General features: G+C 40.8%; 1 protein-coding gene across 1 annotated transcript; it reads right to left on the reverse strand.

Annotated features, from left to right (window-relative positions):
• Window positions 1-2,715: 2,715 nt before the first annotated feature.
• rrs1 (ribosome biogenesis regulator 1 homolog) lies at window positions 2,716-4,251 on the reverse strand. Its single transcript, XM_007554495.2, has one exon. It carries the CDS (start codon window positions 4,240-4,242, stop codon window positions 3,154-3,156), a length of 1,089 nt encoding a protein of 362 aa, XP_007554557.2. The 5' UTR covers window positions 4,243-4,251; the 3' UTR covers window positions 2,716-3,153.
• Between the last annotated feature and the right edge of the window lie 10,701 nt (window positions 4,252-14,952).

A 14,952-nucleotide genomic window follows, 5' to 3' on the forward strand; every position in this document is an offset into this window, starting at 1 on the left:
GGAAGGAAGGAAGGAAGGAAGGAAGGAAGGAAGGAAGGAAGGAAGGAAGGAAGGAAAAATAGGAAGGAATGAAGGATGGAAAGTAAGAAGGAAGGACAGAATGAATAAAGGATGATGGGAGAAAAGAAGGAAGGAAAGAAGGAAGAAAACAATAGAAATAAAGATGGAAAGAAGGAAGGAAAAAAGAAAAGAAAGTAGAAAGGATAAAGAAAGGAAAGAAGAAAGAAAAACAGAAGGAAGGAAGGAAGGAAGGAAGGAAGGAAGGAAGGAAGGAAGGAAGGAATATCTGCCCAATATCACTGCTGCCCAAGTGATATTGGGCAGCAGATCCTAACCAGAAGGTTTTAATGATCTTTTATGCTTTAGGGATTTGTTTCTCTTTGAGCGTCACGTTGCAGGTGCAGAGCAGACACCGATCATGAATCATTTCATCAAATCAGAGCTCGACTGATTGAGAGTTATCGACGGCGTCCCGCTTTCCTGTGGCATGGCTGAGCAGGAACAAAGAGCAGCGGCTGCCTGGTGATGGGCTGCTCAACAGATGGTGATGGAAACCTTCCTCCTCCTCCTGCTCCCCTGTGCTTGTGTCAGCGACTAAAAACCATCCATCAATCACACACTGGAGCAGTCACTCCGCCAGACGATCATATGTGGAGTAAAGGCACCTCGAACCACGACAAAAACTTCAGCGCTGCTCTCATTCAGGGGTTGCTTATTGGTTTATGTAGTCCGCAAATGCCGAAAGTACAAATCCTGGCTTGGTGAGCTGTCACTCACTTTCCTCACTGCTCCTAATTCAGGATGATGTTCCCAATCCAAGCACTAAACCCGAAGCCAAGCCTTTAAATAAAACCACAGCTAAGCCTTTCATAGGAAAACTCTCCCCGATGATCACTTCCAGGAAAAAGAAAGCGGTTTAATCATTTAAACTTTGTGAAGCTCAGTTAATTTTACATCAAATGTGGTTAGCTGAGCTCGTGTCACGTTACAACCACAAACTCCCCTGTGATTTATTAGATTTTATCCGATGTACCGACAGAGAGTGGCGTGTAAATGTGCAGTGTCGGGGAAATTAGAGAAAGGTTTCAACGTTTTACAAAGCAGGACGTGCATTTAAAGTAAAATTACACTTGGCTGCAATTGTAATCTTTTAGAGTCAGTCTCTATCAGCTTTTCACATTTAGAAACTGGATTTTTCACTCATTTATTTTTTTTTTGCTAAACGCCTTAAACTCTGTCAGATTGGATTGAGAGTGTCTGCAAAATATCCGTTTTCAGATTTTTGTCACAGATTCTCAATTTTATTAAGTTATGGACTTTATCTGGGTCCATATCATTATAGTTGTAATAAATCACTATTTTTGACTTTTACTTGACTAAAAGTATGTTGAGTTATTGCTACTCTCACATGTATACACACACATCTTAATCTCTGGCTGTGAGATTATTTCTCTCTCCTTACTGTGAGGGATTTACTTTTTTATATCCTAACTAATTAAAGTGGTTGATGTATTGTTTTTGTTTTGTTCTAATCATTCTCTCCTTCTCCTCGAGGTCACCAGGTCATGTGTTGCCATGGAAACGCGCCCATGAGCAGTGCTGACAAGGACCTGGTGTTTTCAATCAGCCTCACTGGGAAAATCTACATTGTTTGAGAGGGAGGGGGAGGGGAGATGCTTTGAATTTTTGTCTGGGCACAGGTTGTGCTTTTGTTTTAGTTTTTAATCTATTAAAGTTAAATGTAATTATGTAAATGTTTTTCTAGAAATAGAAATATAAATGAGTCCACATGTATGTTTCCTATTGAGTAAATGCTGTTCAGTCACATTTATGACGTGATACGTTTACTGCGTCATCAGTGCAGGAGCCACCGATCACCACTAGATGGCACTCCAAAGACCGATTCTTCATTCTCAGTGGTTGAAAATGTTAATTAGAAATTTTAGAATTATTCTAACTCGTTTATTTCAAAATGCAAGTTTTTTTTTAAATTTACCATTTTAATGAAATAAAGTACCTTTCCTATTCCATTAGTTAGTTTACATGGCTGAGACCTTTATTTTAAATTAGCTAATATTAATTATTTACCTCTGATGTGCAGCTTTGGCCCAGTGTTCTCACCAGAACCAGAATCAAAAGAATAATTTTAATAGGCTCAATTAAAAATAAACATCTGCCTGAAGTAAAAGTGTAACTCAGTGTAGTTGCAAATAAAACTTTATAGTCATAATAGGAGATGCAGCTTTTTTCCTTGTAGCTGTGATGCTAATAAATTCATTTATCGAATAAAAAGAGCACAAATCCAATTAATTACTGCGATATTAATAAAAACATGTCATTTTATCAGTTCTCAGTGTCTGTTACATACAAACCGGGACAGACTACAGGCAGTAGTAATCTGATTACTTCAGCTGAACAGATTATTAAAAGAGAACAGGTCAGGCAGGAAGATAATCTATGCTTTTGGTTTGTTCAACTCTTGATCTTAACAAAAAAGGAATGCATAAAAAAATGTAAATTGACACGTTACAAAATCCAATATACTGATTTACATCAGTACGTGAAATAATCATAAAAACTACAATTTATCTCTTTTTTTTTTTGCATTATCACAACTAGCTTAGATTAATATAAATATTTAATCAGTGGTGGCATCATGGTCTAAGGCTGTGTAACAGAATAGAAACTTGAATAATTCAACTGTTTTGAATCTGATTGGTTCTGCAGTTTAAAGTGTATTTTCAAAGTGACACAGATCAATATTACAAATGTTCATTTAATCAACACTCAGTTGTGATAGCAGCCTCCTCTTTTGCAACATGGGACAATTATCTTTCTCTAAATAAACCAAACACCTGAAATGAATAAATCCAATTATTTAGCTGCAATATTATTATATTACAAAAGTTTTCACATCAAGCCTCTGTGGTGGTTTGAGCATATTCTGAAGAAAACAAATAGTCCATATGAATTGAATCTGCAATATCTTAGTACGTTTAAATTCACAATCATATTCAGATTACATGTTTTGTCAACAAGCATAAAAGAATGCTTGGATCAGATTGCAGATTTATTCATCACTATCAGTAAATCAGTTCATTCTGCTGCTTAAAAGTCCAGAATAACTCCAGATGAAGCAGAGAATCAAAGTCCTCAGTGCTTCCCTGGTTTTCCTCTTCTCTTCCCTCCTCCTCCAGCTTTTCCTCCTTTTCCTTTCGGCCCCTTCCCTTTGCCTCTCCCTGCCGTGTTGCCCTTGCGCCCCTTCCCCCCGGCGCCCTTCCTCCGCCGAGCCGCAGCCTCCTCTCTGTCCTCCTCCCTCATCTGTGTGTTCACCGCCTTGGTGATGTCCAGCTTGGGGGTCTTGCTGCCCATGATCTTCAGCAGCTCCAGCTGTTTCTGCTTCTCGCTGTTGAAGTCCCCGATCAGGGGCTCGAACTTCCTCTTCTTGCCGGAGTTCTTGGGGGGTTTCTCTTTGGGCAGGCGGTCCTGGAACCTCCCCACGGACGCTGTGGAGGTCTTGGCCACGCTCACGGCTTTGGCCAGCTCGTCTTTGGACTGCTGGGCTTTAGGCAGCAGTCCCTCTCCAGGGGTTTTGACTTTATGCGCTCTGGCGATGTTCCTGAGGCGGTTCAACTCGTTTTTGGCCACCCGCTCCTTCTTGGCCTTGTTCCGTTTGGCGAACTGGTCCTCGTTGGGGTCCGCGGTTTCCGGGACCTCGATCAGCCAGTCCTTGGTGTCATCTTTGGCCCGCTTGTAGCCCCAGCGCCTCCTCCACTCCTTGGCTGTTTCATCCCAAACCAAATTAGTCTTCTTCTTCTTCTGGATGCCTTTGAGCTTGGCGAACTGCTCCCACTTGGTCGGGGGTTTGGGCTTCGGCGGGGGCTTCTCTCTGGGCAGCCGGGTGGTCTGCTCCGGTAGTTTGGCCACGATAACCTCTTCGACCCTCTCCGTGGGTAGTTTCCATATCTCGTTGATGAGAAGCTGTGTGTTGTCCCGAGCTAATGCTCGGAGGAAGTCGTTTCTCTTCTTCTCCCTTAAGTCACGGGTCTCGATGCGGTTTTTGTCGCAAGCCAGGAGATTCCCGACGTCAAACTCCAGGTCCAGCTCCTTCTGGACGGAGATGCTCTTCAGCTTCTCGGCCTCCTCCTGTTCAGCTTTGGCCAACAGCTCCTCCACACTGCACGCAGCCATGTTGGTCGGCTCACAGTGGAACACGTGCGGAGCAGGAAAAAACACGAGCATTCATTTCCGGTTCATGTGTGGACGGAGAGTGTTCCTATTATGGCCACAAGGTGGCAGTGTTTAATCAAATGTTTTAGAGTTCTCTGTCCTGTTGAGGACATTTAAACATAAATACAAGAATTCAGCGTTTCCGTGTTTTGAATATGTAACATGGAAATAACTGACTAGGAAGGAAGGATGGAAGAAAAGAATGAAAGATTTTAGGGAAAAAAATTGACATAAGGATGTAAGAGGGAAGAAAGGATTGCATGAAGGGGAATTGAAGAACGAATGGAAGAAAGGAGTGAAAGAGAAAAGAAAAATGTTAAAGAATGGAAGTAAGAGGAGAGAAGGAGTTTAGAAAGAGGGAACAAATTAATTATTGAAGGAATAGAGAATTGGAGGAATGTGGCAAAAAAGGAGGAAAGAGACTGGGATGAGAGGAAGGAAATGAGTGAATGAATGAGCAAGGAAAGGAGAAAAAGAACAAGAGAAGAAATGAAAGGAGAGCAGAATGAAAGAAGAATGGAGTGAGGGTAGGATGGAAGTAAGAGAAGGATGAGGGAATGAAGAAGGGGAAAAGGATGAGAGAAGAGATGGGCGAAAGAAGGGGAAAATTAGGGAAGGAACGAGCAAACAAAGGAAGCCCAATCTTTATTCGCTCAAGACTGAAGCAAATAAAGGAAAAAAGAATGGAAGGAGGAAAGTGAATAACCAATTTTTTTAAAATTTGGGCGTGTTGAAGCAGATTCACATCTAAAGGATGCGGGACACCTGAGGACTGGAGATCAGAGTCGCTGTAAAGTTCAGCCTTTATAAGACACACTAAACACATGAAACAAGTTGCTCTGGTCAAATAAATTAGAGATAAACTTTTGGGCCTATATGTAAAACCCCAAAAAGATATAGAAGAATTACTTCTTCACATCACCTTCGACACATAATTTCCTGAATTAAACAGGTGTCAATTCATCTGCAAGGTGACAGTATTTACTTCAAAAAAGGGCTTAAACTCAATGATTCTTGACATAAACCGTGTTGCTAATTGCAATGGAACGATAAACAGGCTGCATAAAATAACCACTCCGTTTATAACCAGCTGTTTAAAAATACTTGCCGCTGCACTGCCTGGTGTAAGTTCATTTATATTCTCATGGCTTTGTCTATTGACGCAAGGAGCTTTTTGAAGCACTGGCAACATATGGAGGAGCAGCACATCAGGCTGTGGATGTCACTGAAGTAGTGATTTGAGATGACAACTCCCAAAAGCTGTTAAGCTGAAAGGGATGAAAAGGGAAGGAAAATAGAATCGTTAAAAAAAAAAGAAAAAAGATTAGTTTGGAGAAAGTCACTGTCTAGGATTGATGTGTGGACTGAAGCTTGCTCTCTACTGTATTGTTTTCAAACTGAGACCAAATCTTAATTACGTTAAAGATAATTGGTTGTTTTGGCTCCTTTGGGAAGTAGGGAGCAAATTATAGAGCAGCAACACTTGTAATGACAAAAAAAACAAAAAAACATTGGGATGTTGTCAGAAAGCTTACAGTTGTTGCCCATAGCAAGATTTAAAAATCAATTTTTTTTTCTAGTTGTAAGAGTGGAAAGCAATCTATTTAGACCACAATAATTTTTTTTTTTCTGAATTTAAACCCAGTCTAGATTATTTTTTTTGTAAAAATCCAATCCGTATTTTTGTAACGTCTCCAAAAAGGAAGCGATTCGTCGTTGATTTTGCCTGAAGATTATTAACCCACGAAAATATTTTTATTTAAACCACACAATAAATAAAGAAGAACAAGAACAAGACGAAACACAGAGGAAGAAAAAGCTGTTCTATTATTAGGCGCGAAAATCTACTTTGGTGGCACAATGACGGCAAACGCAGAAGGTGGTACAGCACTTTTGCAGAGCAGCAGCGGCAGAAGTGCATCATCTTCACAGGATGTCTTCAGGCAGCACGCTGGGTTGTGGAAATCCTGAGAGCCTAATCAGCCCAATGCCATGTCACCGCATGACACAGTTAGAGCCAAAAGGTTTGGGTGTGGACCAACCCTTTTTTATAGGTCAAACCTTTTTTTTTTTTACCCAAACATATTTATTTACTTGAACTGGACAGAGTTGGGTTTTGCTTGGGAACTTTAGAAAAACTGAAAAAAGGGGTTTTCGTCGTTAGAGCACAGAATGTCATAAAGTTTGCCAAATACAGGATCTTAATCTTGCATATTCTAAACAAGAATGTCCAAAGGTTAAATACATTTTTCCAGCTCATGACGATAAATGCATGTTTCTATTATGAATTTATGGCAGATATTTCGACAGGCTGTGAATAGGGAGCCTGCATGGCTCTTCAGATTGTAAAGGTTATGCCGTAGATCTCTGAGTTTGACAGATGATTTTGAGTAAGCAATATCCCAGCATAGTCTTTTCATGCTTTTGTTGCCCATGTAATTTGATCTCCATAAAAGGTAGGAGCCAAGCTCAAATGGCCAACCTACAGGCTTTTTGAGAAAACATTGAAAGATTCTGAGACACTGGCGTCAGAACTTAGAGAATCAGTATATAAACTATGTAGATGCTCAGTCTGCACCGACGAATATATTCACTCACCACAACACGCATCGCCTTGTCAAAAGCTTAAGTGACTGCCAGATCGACAGATTCCTATGGAGTAAAGTCGGGATATAAAAACTCTTTTTCATAGCTTTACTAGTCCAGGTTTGGAAAAAAAAACAACAACTTTAATTTCAGTACTTATCCGGAGAGAGTAGTTTGAATAAGTATCAATCCAATCAACTGCAAGACATGATTGTCCACCTAAACTAGAGAACATTAATCAGAGAAGAAGCCAAGACACCCAAGGAGCTGGAGCAGCTGCAACTATCCTAAGCAGCCGCTGGATAAGAACCGGTAAATGTCTGGACAAGCAAGGACTCCTTTTCATTTCTGATGCCTCACATTTTGTGGATTTATTGGAGTGATTCTTTTTTGGAGCAGGTTGTCTTGCACAGTTCTTTCTGATATGAAACTGCTACTCACCAATTATTACCTTTTCAAGAAATGTTTTCTTTTGGAAAAAAAAAAATCTGTTTTTTGTGTGTGATAATTTTATCCTAACAACTCTGGGAAAGCAAACAACTCACTTTAGGAATTTTTTAAGGATTATATACCCTCTTTTGGGCCAATGTGAAATTACCCATAACCATTTCCACAGTTTACCTATTAACCAAGCTTTTTGAGTGCCTTTATTTAACCACTTTGTGCTAGTTTATTTCCCTTGTTATTTAGGGTATTTTAATTAATTTGATTGCATTTTTTGTTCTGAACATTTTATTCTACCCCATCGATTCCTGATTTGGCTCGTCGGTCGATCTTTAAGTTTCTTTGTACGTGTGTCTCATAAAATCCTAATAATAACTTTGAAGCTGCTGGATGTGAAAGTGGAAACGTTTAAGAGGTACAAATTTGCACTGATGAGTTTGAAAGACAAACAAGTCACGTGAATCCAACTTCAAATTATCACACACTTTCTACACTAACTCCACACTTTACATAATGAGTAAGGCCTTAAAGGACCTCAAGCGGAAACTCTGAGGAGGATAAAAGCTTTGTTAATCATATACTCATAATTTTTTTTTTTTTTGACAAAACTGTGACCTGCTGCAGCTTGGTGGAGACCGTGACTCAAAAGATCATAGGGTGTAAGTGATGACATCAATGTAAAAAAGCCTCCACTGTGCCGCAGATTACCAAACTGAGGGACGACCTCTGCAACTTCCCACATCGCCAAGCTCGACCGCGCTCTGCCTGCGTCCAGCGTCCAGCATGGAGCCACTTCAGCACTCCCTCGCACGCAACGCTTCTGCTTGCATGGTCAGACCCCCTCTCTCCTGCACACCCACACACACACACACACACATACACTTGGACATAATGTTGTTGGAATGATATCTCAAGGACTCTCCATGCCATGCCGGGTCCAGGCAGCCGGCCAGGTTTTGGGGGGTTGGACTGAACTGGATGGAGAAGGGCGGCGCTTCCAGGAGACCACGGCTCTGTTTCTTGCTCATCTGCAAACATTACCCCTGCCGTCTCCTGGCTTCACAAGACTTGGGTAACACTTGCTCACGACAAGGGATGTAGGCTTACATTTTAGCCTCTTTTTTGAGTTTTAAACGAAAGGAGAAGCCGTTGTTGACAAGCGTTCCCTTCGAAGCAGACGATCAAGTTAATTCTCTGATCTGTCAAGAGTGGGAGCAGCAGGTATCTGTGAGGTGCTGCTCTTTGCCAAATTATATTTCTGTCCCAACTTCAGATCAATAAAGGCTCTGACCTCAACTGTCAGCCAACTAAACTCTGAGTGGTATGGAAACAGGAAGCAGAGGCAGGAAGAACAAAACTGGCTTTTGTTGTGATATTTACCATGGAAATGCATCTAAAGTGCTGCTAAAAAAAACCCATTTGACTTCTTAGCCATTTTATTTATGATGTGCTCTTTCTTTAGTCTTGAATGTTTAAAAAATGTGAAAATGGCAACTACTGCCATTAAGTGTTTGCATTAAACATCACTGTAAATTCATTTTGGCCCACTCATCTCAGAAAAATATCAAAAACTTTAGAAAGCAAGAATTTATGAGACAATAAAAAAATATTAGTGTATCTGGGAGAAGCAGGTTGGTCAAAATGCCCGTCTATAAATCATTTTTCTTTGAACAATATCAAAATGTGTTGGTCAGGTTGTCTGCTGGTTTTCACAAACATAGTTTTATTTTGTCAAACAGGTTGAATTTAAATCATTTCTTGATCCTACAGATTAGATAGTATTCTCATCACCCATCACCTGCTCTGATACAATCCATGCCTCCGCTCACTTAAATTATCGTCAGACAGACGGGCAGACGGTGAAGTAAAGCAAATTTCCTCCTGCTGCCAGGTGTTGTTGCTAAAATATAGATCCACAGGGCATTTAATTCTAGATTTACAAACGTTTTTCCCCACAACGCTTTCAAAAGTCCATAAAACTTTCCTTTTACGCAATCATCGTGCATCTGGGACACATTAACTAAAATGTAGCTTCCAATAACACAAAGTGTTTGTGAAGACAGGAGACAGAAATGTATTCCACTTGACAAAATGCACAAAAATACTTTCTCTGTCCTCCAGCCAAGTAGGTCAAACAATTTTATGTAATAAGGGAACAACTAAAAATACACAAGCAAACTGTCAGCAGCTAATCATGTCTGATTTATGCCAGGATGGTGCTGATGAGATTATTTTGCTCCTCTGTGTGTGGGCCCGCGGCGCTCTCAGCTCCTCTTTGATGCTAACAGGTCAACTTTTGGGAACGGGGAAGAAAGTTTCGAGCCTCAAGCTAGTTTTTGCATGGCTGCATTCCTTTTATTTTTTTTCCACCCATGTAAAATGGGAATCCTGTTATCTGCCCGGTAACTACCGTAGCAGCACTCACATTTTGTTTTGCAAACAACAGGCATTGTGTGTTCAAAACTAAATCAAAGATATGACACGAAAATGGAAAAATGTCATGTTTTTTTTTTGTCTGTGGATGTTTTTGGTGTAACAAGGTGGGTGCAGCCGGAACGGCCTCTGCAGCCCTCTGAATATAGCAAAACCACTGATCCTGTTAGGGGTTTGCCCCTGCTTGGTGAACCATTCACCGGTTGCATTCATTCATAAAAACCATAAACGTGCAAAGCCGCTTACCGTCTTTATTTATATCTCAGACACGGCAGAGAGCCTTTCGCAATGGAGTCGGACGATAACGATCAAGTCCCGTTTCCTAGATTTCACTTGCTTCAGGTTATCCTTTCGCTGCGTGGAGGGATGTATCTTTAGATGTGTGAATGCCTTCTCCGTTTATAATTCTGTAGTCAGAGCTTGTATAAATATCACAAGTGCTGTTTTTGAGCTGTGAACACATGGAAGTGGCAGACGAGACGAGAAAAGCGCAACATAAGAGCCCAGACAAGAACCGAAGGTGGTAAATAAACGACTTTGGCTAAGGCTAAACATTTTTGAAAAGATGCTGAGCTTCTTTCAAAACGGGAAAACGACATTTAAAACCCAGAAGAAGAAAAAAAAAAGATAACTGAAGGGAAAAATACATAACCAGATTAATTTGCCTTTCGGCTCTGCGGCCTCTAATGATTGTCTGCCTGAGAGCTGTCAAAAACGGGGCAAAGACGTTGAACTGTGAACTATCTGTAAGTTTTCGTGTAATCATTATTCGTGATGAGTGCTGCCCGTTTTCCCTCTTCTTCTCTTGATTCCTTAATCTGGTCCCGGATTTCCTTTCTGTTAGTTTTGTCTTTTGCTCCCCTCCCTCCGTGCTGCAGGCCCTTGCTTGCTAATCGTTACACCTGTCCCGTGTTTGTCATTCATTACTTTGGTAATTATTCTGCTTTTCACTTGCAGCATGCCAGATCCTCCTGGTTCCTCTGTCTGTCCTGGCCTCCTGTCAGCCCTCTGAGAGCCAGATCTTGATCTGTCTGTGTTTTCCTGATTCTCCCCCTGCCCCGGTTTGATTTTTTTTATTTTTTTACTCATCACTACCTCGGTACATCCTGGAAGAGGTTGTCAGTCAATCAGAAGGCAACACATACCTAAAGAAACATTAAATATTCAGCGAAATAAACTTTATTCGGTGGTCTTCAAAATAAAAGCATGCCAAAACTAAAACGAACAGCCTGTGTCAGTGAACACGATGCTTTCCAGCAGCCTTACACTTCTCAACCATGCGAGGTTCCCAAAGCTCCCACAGTCAAAGAATATGTTCCCAATTTCCTATTATAGTTGGTGGAAAAAGGAAAAAGTACATTTACTTGCAAGCCAAACTTCAATTTTACAGTAAAGGACAGTGAAGCACTTGCTCGCTAAAACTCTTTTCATGCTTTACTTGCCAAATGTAACAAGGATTTTCCTTTTCTACCTCTTAGTATTAAAAATTTGACAACTTCACAGCCTTGCAAAACTATGCATGCACCTTGAACTTTTCCACATTTTTGTCATGATCTTTTGTTAAAAAGTCATGTTGTCAAAGGCGTTATTATCTCCTTTAATAATTTCTTTGATGTTCCCCCCCCCCTTATTTCTTGCCATTTTAGTTTACTCCTTGTGTTGGTTCAGTGCCTCTGATTGTTTGTGTTTTGGATTCGCTTCATTAAATTAGCATTTCTGTTTATTGTTCAGGTTTCCTTTCTTCTTTCGGTCTCTTTATTTCTTTATTTCTGTTTTTTTTTCCATTCAACTAACTGTGTTCAGATGTCACCTAATTAGTAAATAGAGTCCACATACAGTACATGCTGTTCTGTGAAGGCCTTCAAGGTTTATTAGAGAACATTAGCGAATAACCACAACATGAAGAACGAGGAAAACGGCAAGACGTGTCAAGTTGTTAAGAAGTTTTGAACCAGGGGTTCCCATGTTTTTGGACACTTTCAACCCATCATCTGAAAATGGAAAAGAGTATCCAAACGTAACTGGACAGGTTTGTCCGGCCAAAACTGGAGAGAATGAGTCAGAGAAGCAGCCAAGGCGGAGAATACGGGACAAGTATTAGTAATGCAGTCCACAAATGTAAAAGAAAGAAGTTCACTTTGCAGTGTGTCACAAATTTTCACCACAAGTCATAGACGGTGCAGACAAATGGAAGGAGGTCTGGTCAAGTAAGACCAAAAATGAACTCCCTGGTCTGTGTGGAAAACACAGGCATCACCATGAACATGTAACATTGTGATGTAGGGATGCATCTCTTTGGAAGATGCAGGGAAACTGGTCAGAGTTAGCAGAAGGAATGAGAGGAGGTGATATAGGACTATTATGGAAAAAAAACCTGTTAGAAACTGCTAAAGACTGGAGACTGGGGTTCACCTTCCGGCAGGACAATGACCTTAAAGACCCAGCCAGAGCTGCAACTGAATCATTTGGTTTAAGAAATATAAGAAAAATCCGAATACAATTGACAAACTCAATCCAGTCTGACTCCAAAAGAGCAAAGCGGTTCTACAATTCAAGACTACAAGGCCTAAATGTGGACATGCACCTCTCAGATTTATGTGAATGGTTTTCAAAGATGTTCCATTTTCCTTCCACTTTAGAAAGCTATGCTCCTTTTTGATGTATATAACATAAAGCAGCATTAAAATACGTTGAGACTTACAGTCGTAACTAGTGACGGGAGTTATTTCGCAAGACACTAACATCTTTCTTTTACTGCTCTGAAAACTGTGTCTTCAGTTCAAATGATCTACTTTTAAGTAAAAAAAAAACAACAATACAAAGAATTTAGGTTTGAACTCCTCGCGCTGAATTGAACTAATCTAAAAGCTGCATGTGCTTGTTCGGCGAAAGCCGCAAAACATCATAGAAAGGGACTCGTTCTGAGCCTTATCCTCTAAAGCTCTGGAGAACGTCTTCACTCTACGGTCACGGCTCGCACAAAACAAAACTTCATCCTTCGGGGGTGTTGCCGTGCATCCGTTGCGACAAGAAAAACCACGGAGAACTAATCCTGCTTAGCTGAATTCAACCCCGGATAAAAAGCCAGGGAGAAGATGACACCACCAGACGAGGGCGGCTGGCTAACAAGAGGACCATGTTTAAATTGGGTGATTTCAGACGACATCTGTCCGCGTCACCGAGGACCTTATAGACCTCACTTAATCACACCCGAGGCTTTGGGCCACTAATTACGCTTTTCTTCCTCGCATCTCCAAGCCGAAACATCAGTTGTGACCTTATCTCTGTGTCCGGCAGAGTGTTAGCATTCACATGGCAAGTGTGGCGATGAATGTGATTATTGGAGCCCAAAATAATAACATCGACGTCTCCGAGCCACCGGTCGCCATGCAGACCAATTGTTGTAGAGCCCCACCGCCCCTTCCTCCTCCAAATGAGAGAAGACGGGGATAAAAATAGAGTCATTATGGCGCCGGATCTTTCGGAGAAACCCATGCACAATGCAAGATGTGTGGTAGGGAGTGGGGATATTAATAATTCAGGGAATTTAATCTCTCATAACGACACCTACAGCAATCGGGTTATAAGGTTTATCACAACTCCGGAACCTGGAGGAAAAACAACAACAACAAAAAACAAAACAATGATGTGCAGGCATTATTAAAGTACAGGAACATACAGGCCACAAATAAAGACATCAGTTTTAGTGCTTCAACATATAAATAATGCAAACTCAAAGAAAAATAATAACAATAATAATACCAGGTTTGACCTAAATCCTTTGTTGTCACTTACATGTTACAGATCAAAGGAATTTTGATTGATGAAAACTACCAGCATAATAAAACAAAAACAAAAAAACTTTCAAATAGCTTTCCAATGATTTGATTTAGTGACAGGAAAAACTTTTCCACACCAGCCTGTCTCTGTGTGCAACAAAAGTGAGCCTAACTAGTTCGGCAACTCTTGGCAGCAACGGTTGCCATTGGGTGTTTGTGATAGTTGATAGTCTTTTGTATCCGTAAGCAGGAATGTTGTCCCGTTTTCTTCTGATAATTGTTGTAATTCAGCGACACTGGAGGGTTTCTACGCATGGACTCCATGTTTTAGGGTTTCACCACAACAGCTTAATTGGATTTAGGTCCAAACTTTGACTACGCCACTCCAGAATTTTCACTTTGTGTGCTTCCTGTGTGCTTTGGATTCTTGTCCTTGTGCAAAACCCGAGTTCGCATCACGACCCGAGGTTGTGAGCTGACGGACGGACATTCATCTTTAGGATTTCCTGATAGAGAGCACAATAAAATGGTTCAATCAATTATGCCAAGTCATCCAGGTTCTGGAGAGGCAATGTGGCCCCAAACCATCGCACAGCCACCTGATGACCGACGGCGTCATGTGGTTTTCTGAAATACTGGTACATTTGCAACAGATGTTATCAGAACATATGCATAAATAGTATTGATCTTGTTAGGACTTTACTCGAAATAAATATTTGTTTTCCTTATACAATCATCAGCCCTCCATGTGCACACAGAGAGAAGAACAGGGAAACTCTCAAACTTTCGCCAAGCCTGCAGGCTGATGTGTCATCCGGTCCCTCCGGTAGATCCTGAGAAATCCTCTTTGAAGCCTCCAATAATGAGGGCTGGTTTGTCTGAGCACTGGGCCCCTTGTGCGAGAAGCATCCAGGGCCCCTATTGATCTGCTGTTAATTAGTCTGTAGATGCACATTGGTGCGTAATGAGACCAAGCAGCAGCTTAATGAAAGTGGAGAGTCACTAATCCCATGAGTGAAATTTCCCTTCAGGAAGGATGTGGGATTCCCTTTAAAGAATATTTGAGACAGGAGAAACAACACAATGTGCTTAAGGATTTATTCAGTATTAGGTAAATCTATTTTTGTTTTGTTTTACCTGAAGCTTATTGAGAGCCAATCAGAGCTTGTGAAGACATTTAATTTAAACAAAGCAGCTTCGATCAGCTATCTGTGATAAGTTTTATCACCGAGTGCTTTTAGTCTCTGTAGACATCAATTAAACTGCAGGGAATCTGGAAAAAAGGTCAAACAAAAACCTTAATTTACTTGTCTATTGAACTTTGAAAAGTATCCATTACTTGTTGAACAGGTAAAAGTAAACAATATACAATAAATTTAGTTGTGCGACCCCGGATAAGCGGCAGAAAATGGATGGATGGATGGATGGATGGATGGATGGATGGATGGATGGATGGATGGATGGATGGATGGATGGATGG

This window comes from Poecilia formosa, unplaced genomic scaffold, assembly GCF_000485575.1.
Source record: "Poecilia formosa unplaced genomic scaffold, Poecilia_formosa-5.1.2 Scaffold64, whole genome shotgun sequence".
Taxonomy (NCBI): Eukaryota; Metazoa; Chordata; class Actinopteri; order Cyprinodontiformes; family Poeciliidae; genus Poecilia; species Poecilia formosa.

Excerpts from the sequence above, each read along its gene's own strand:
- rrs1 (XM_007554495.2), bottom strand. The coding sequence starts at position 4,242 with ATGCTCGTGTTTTTTCCTGCTCCGCACGTGTTCCACTGTGAGCCGACC.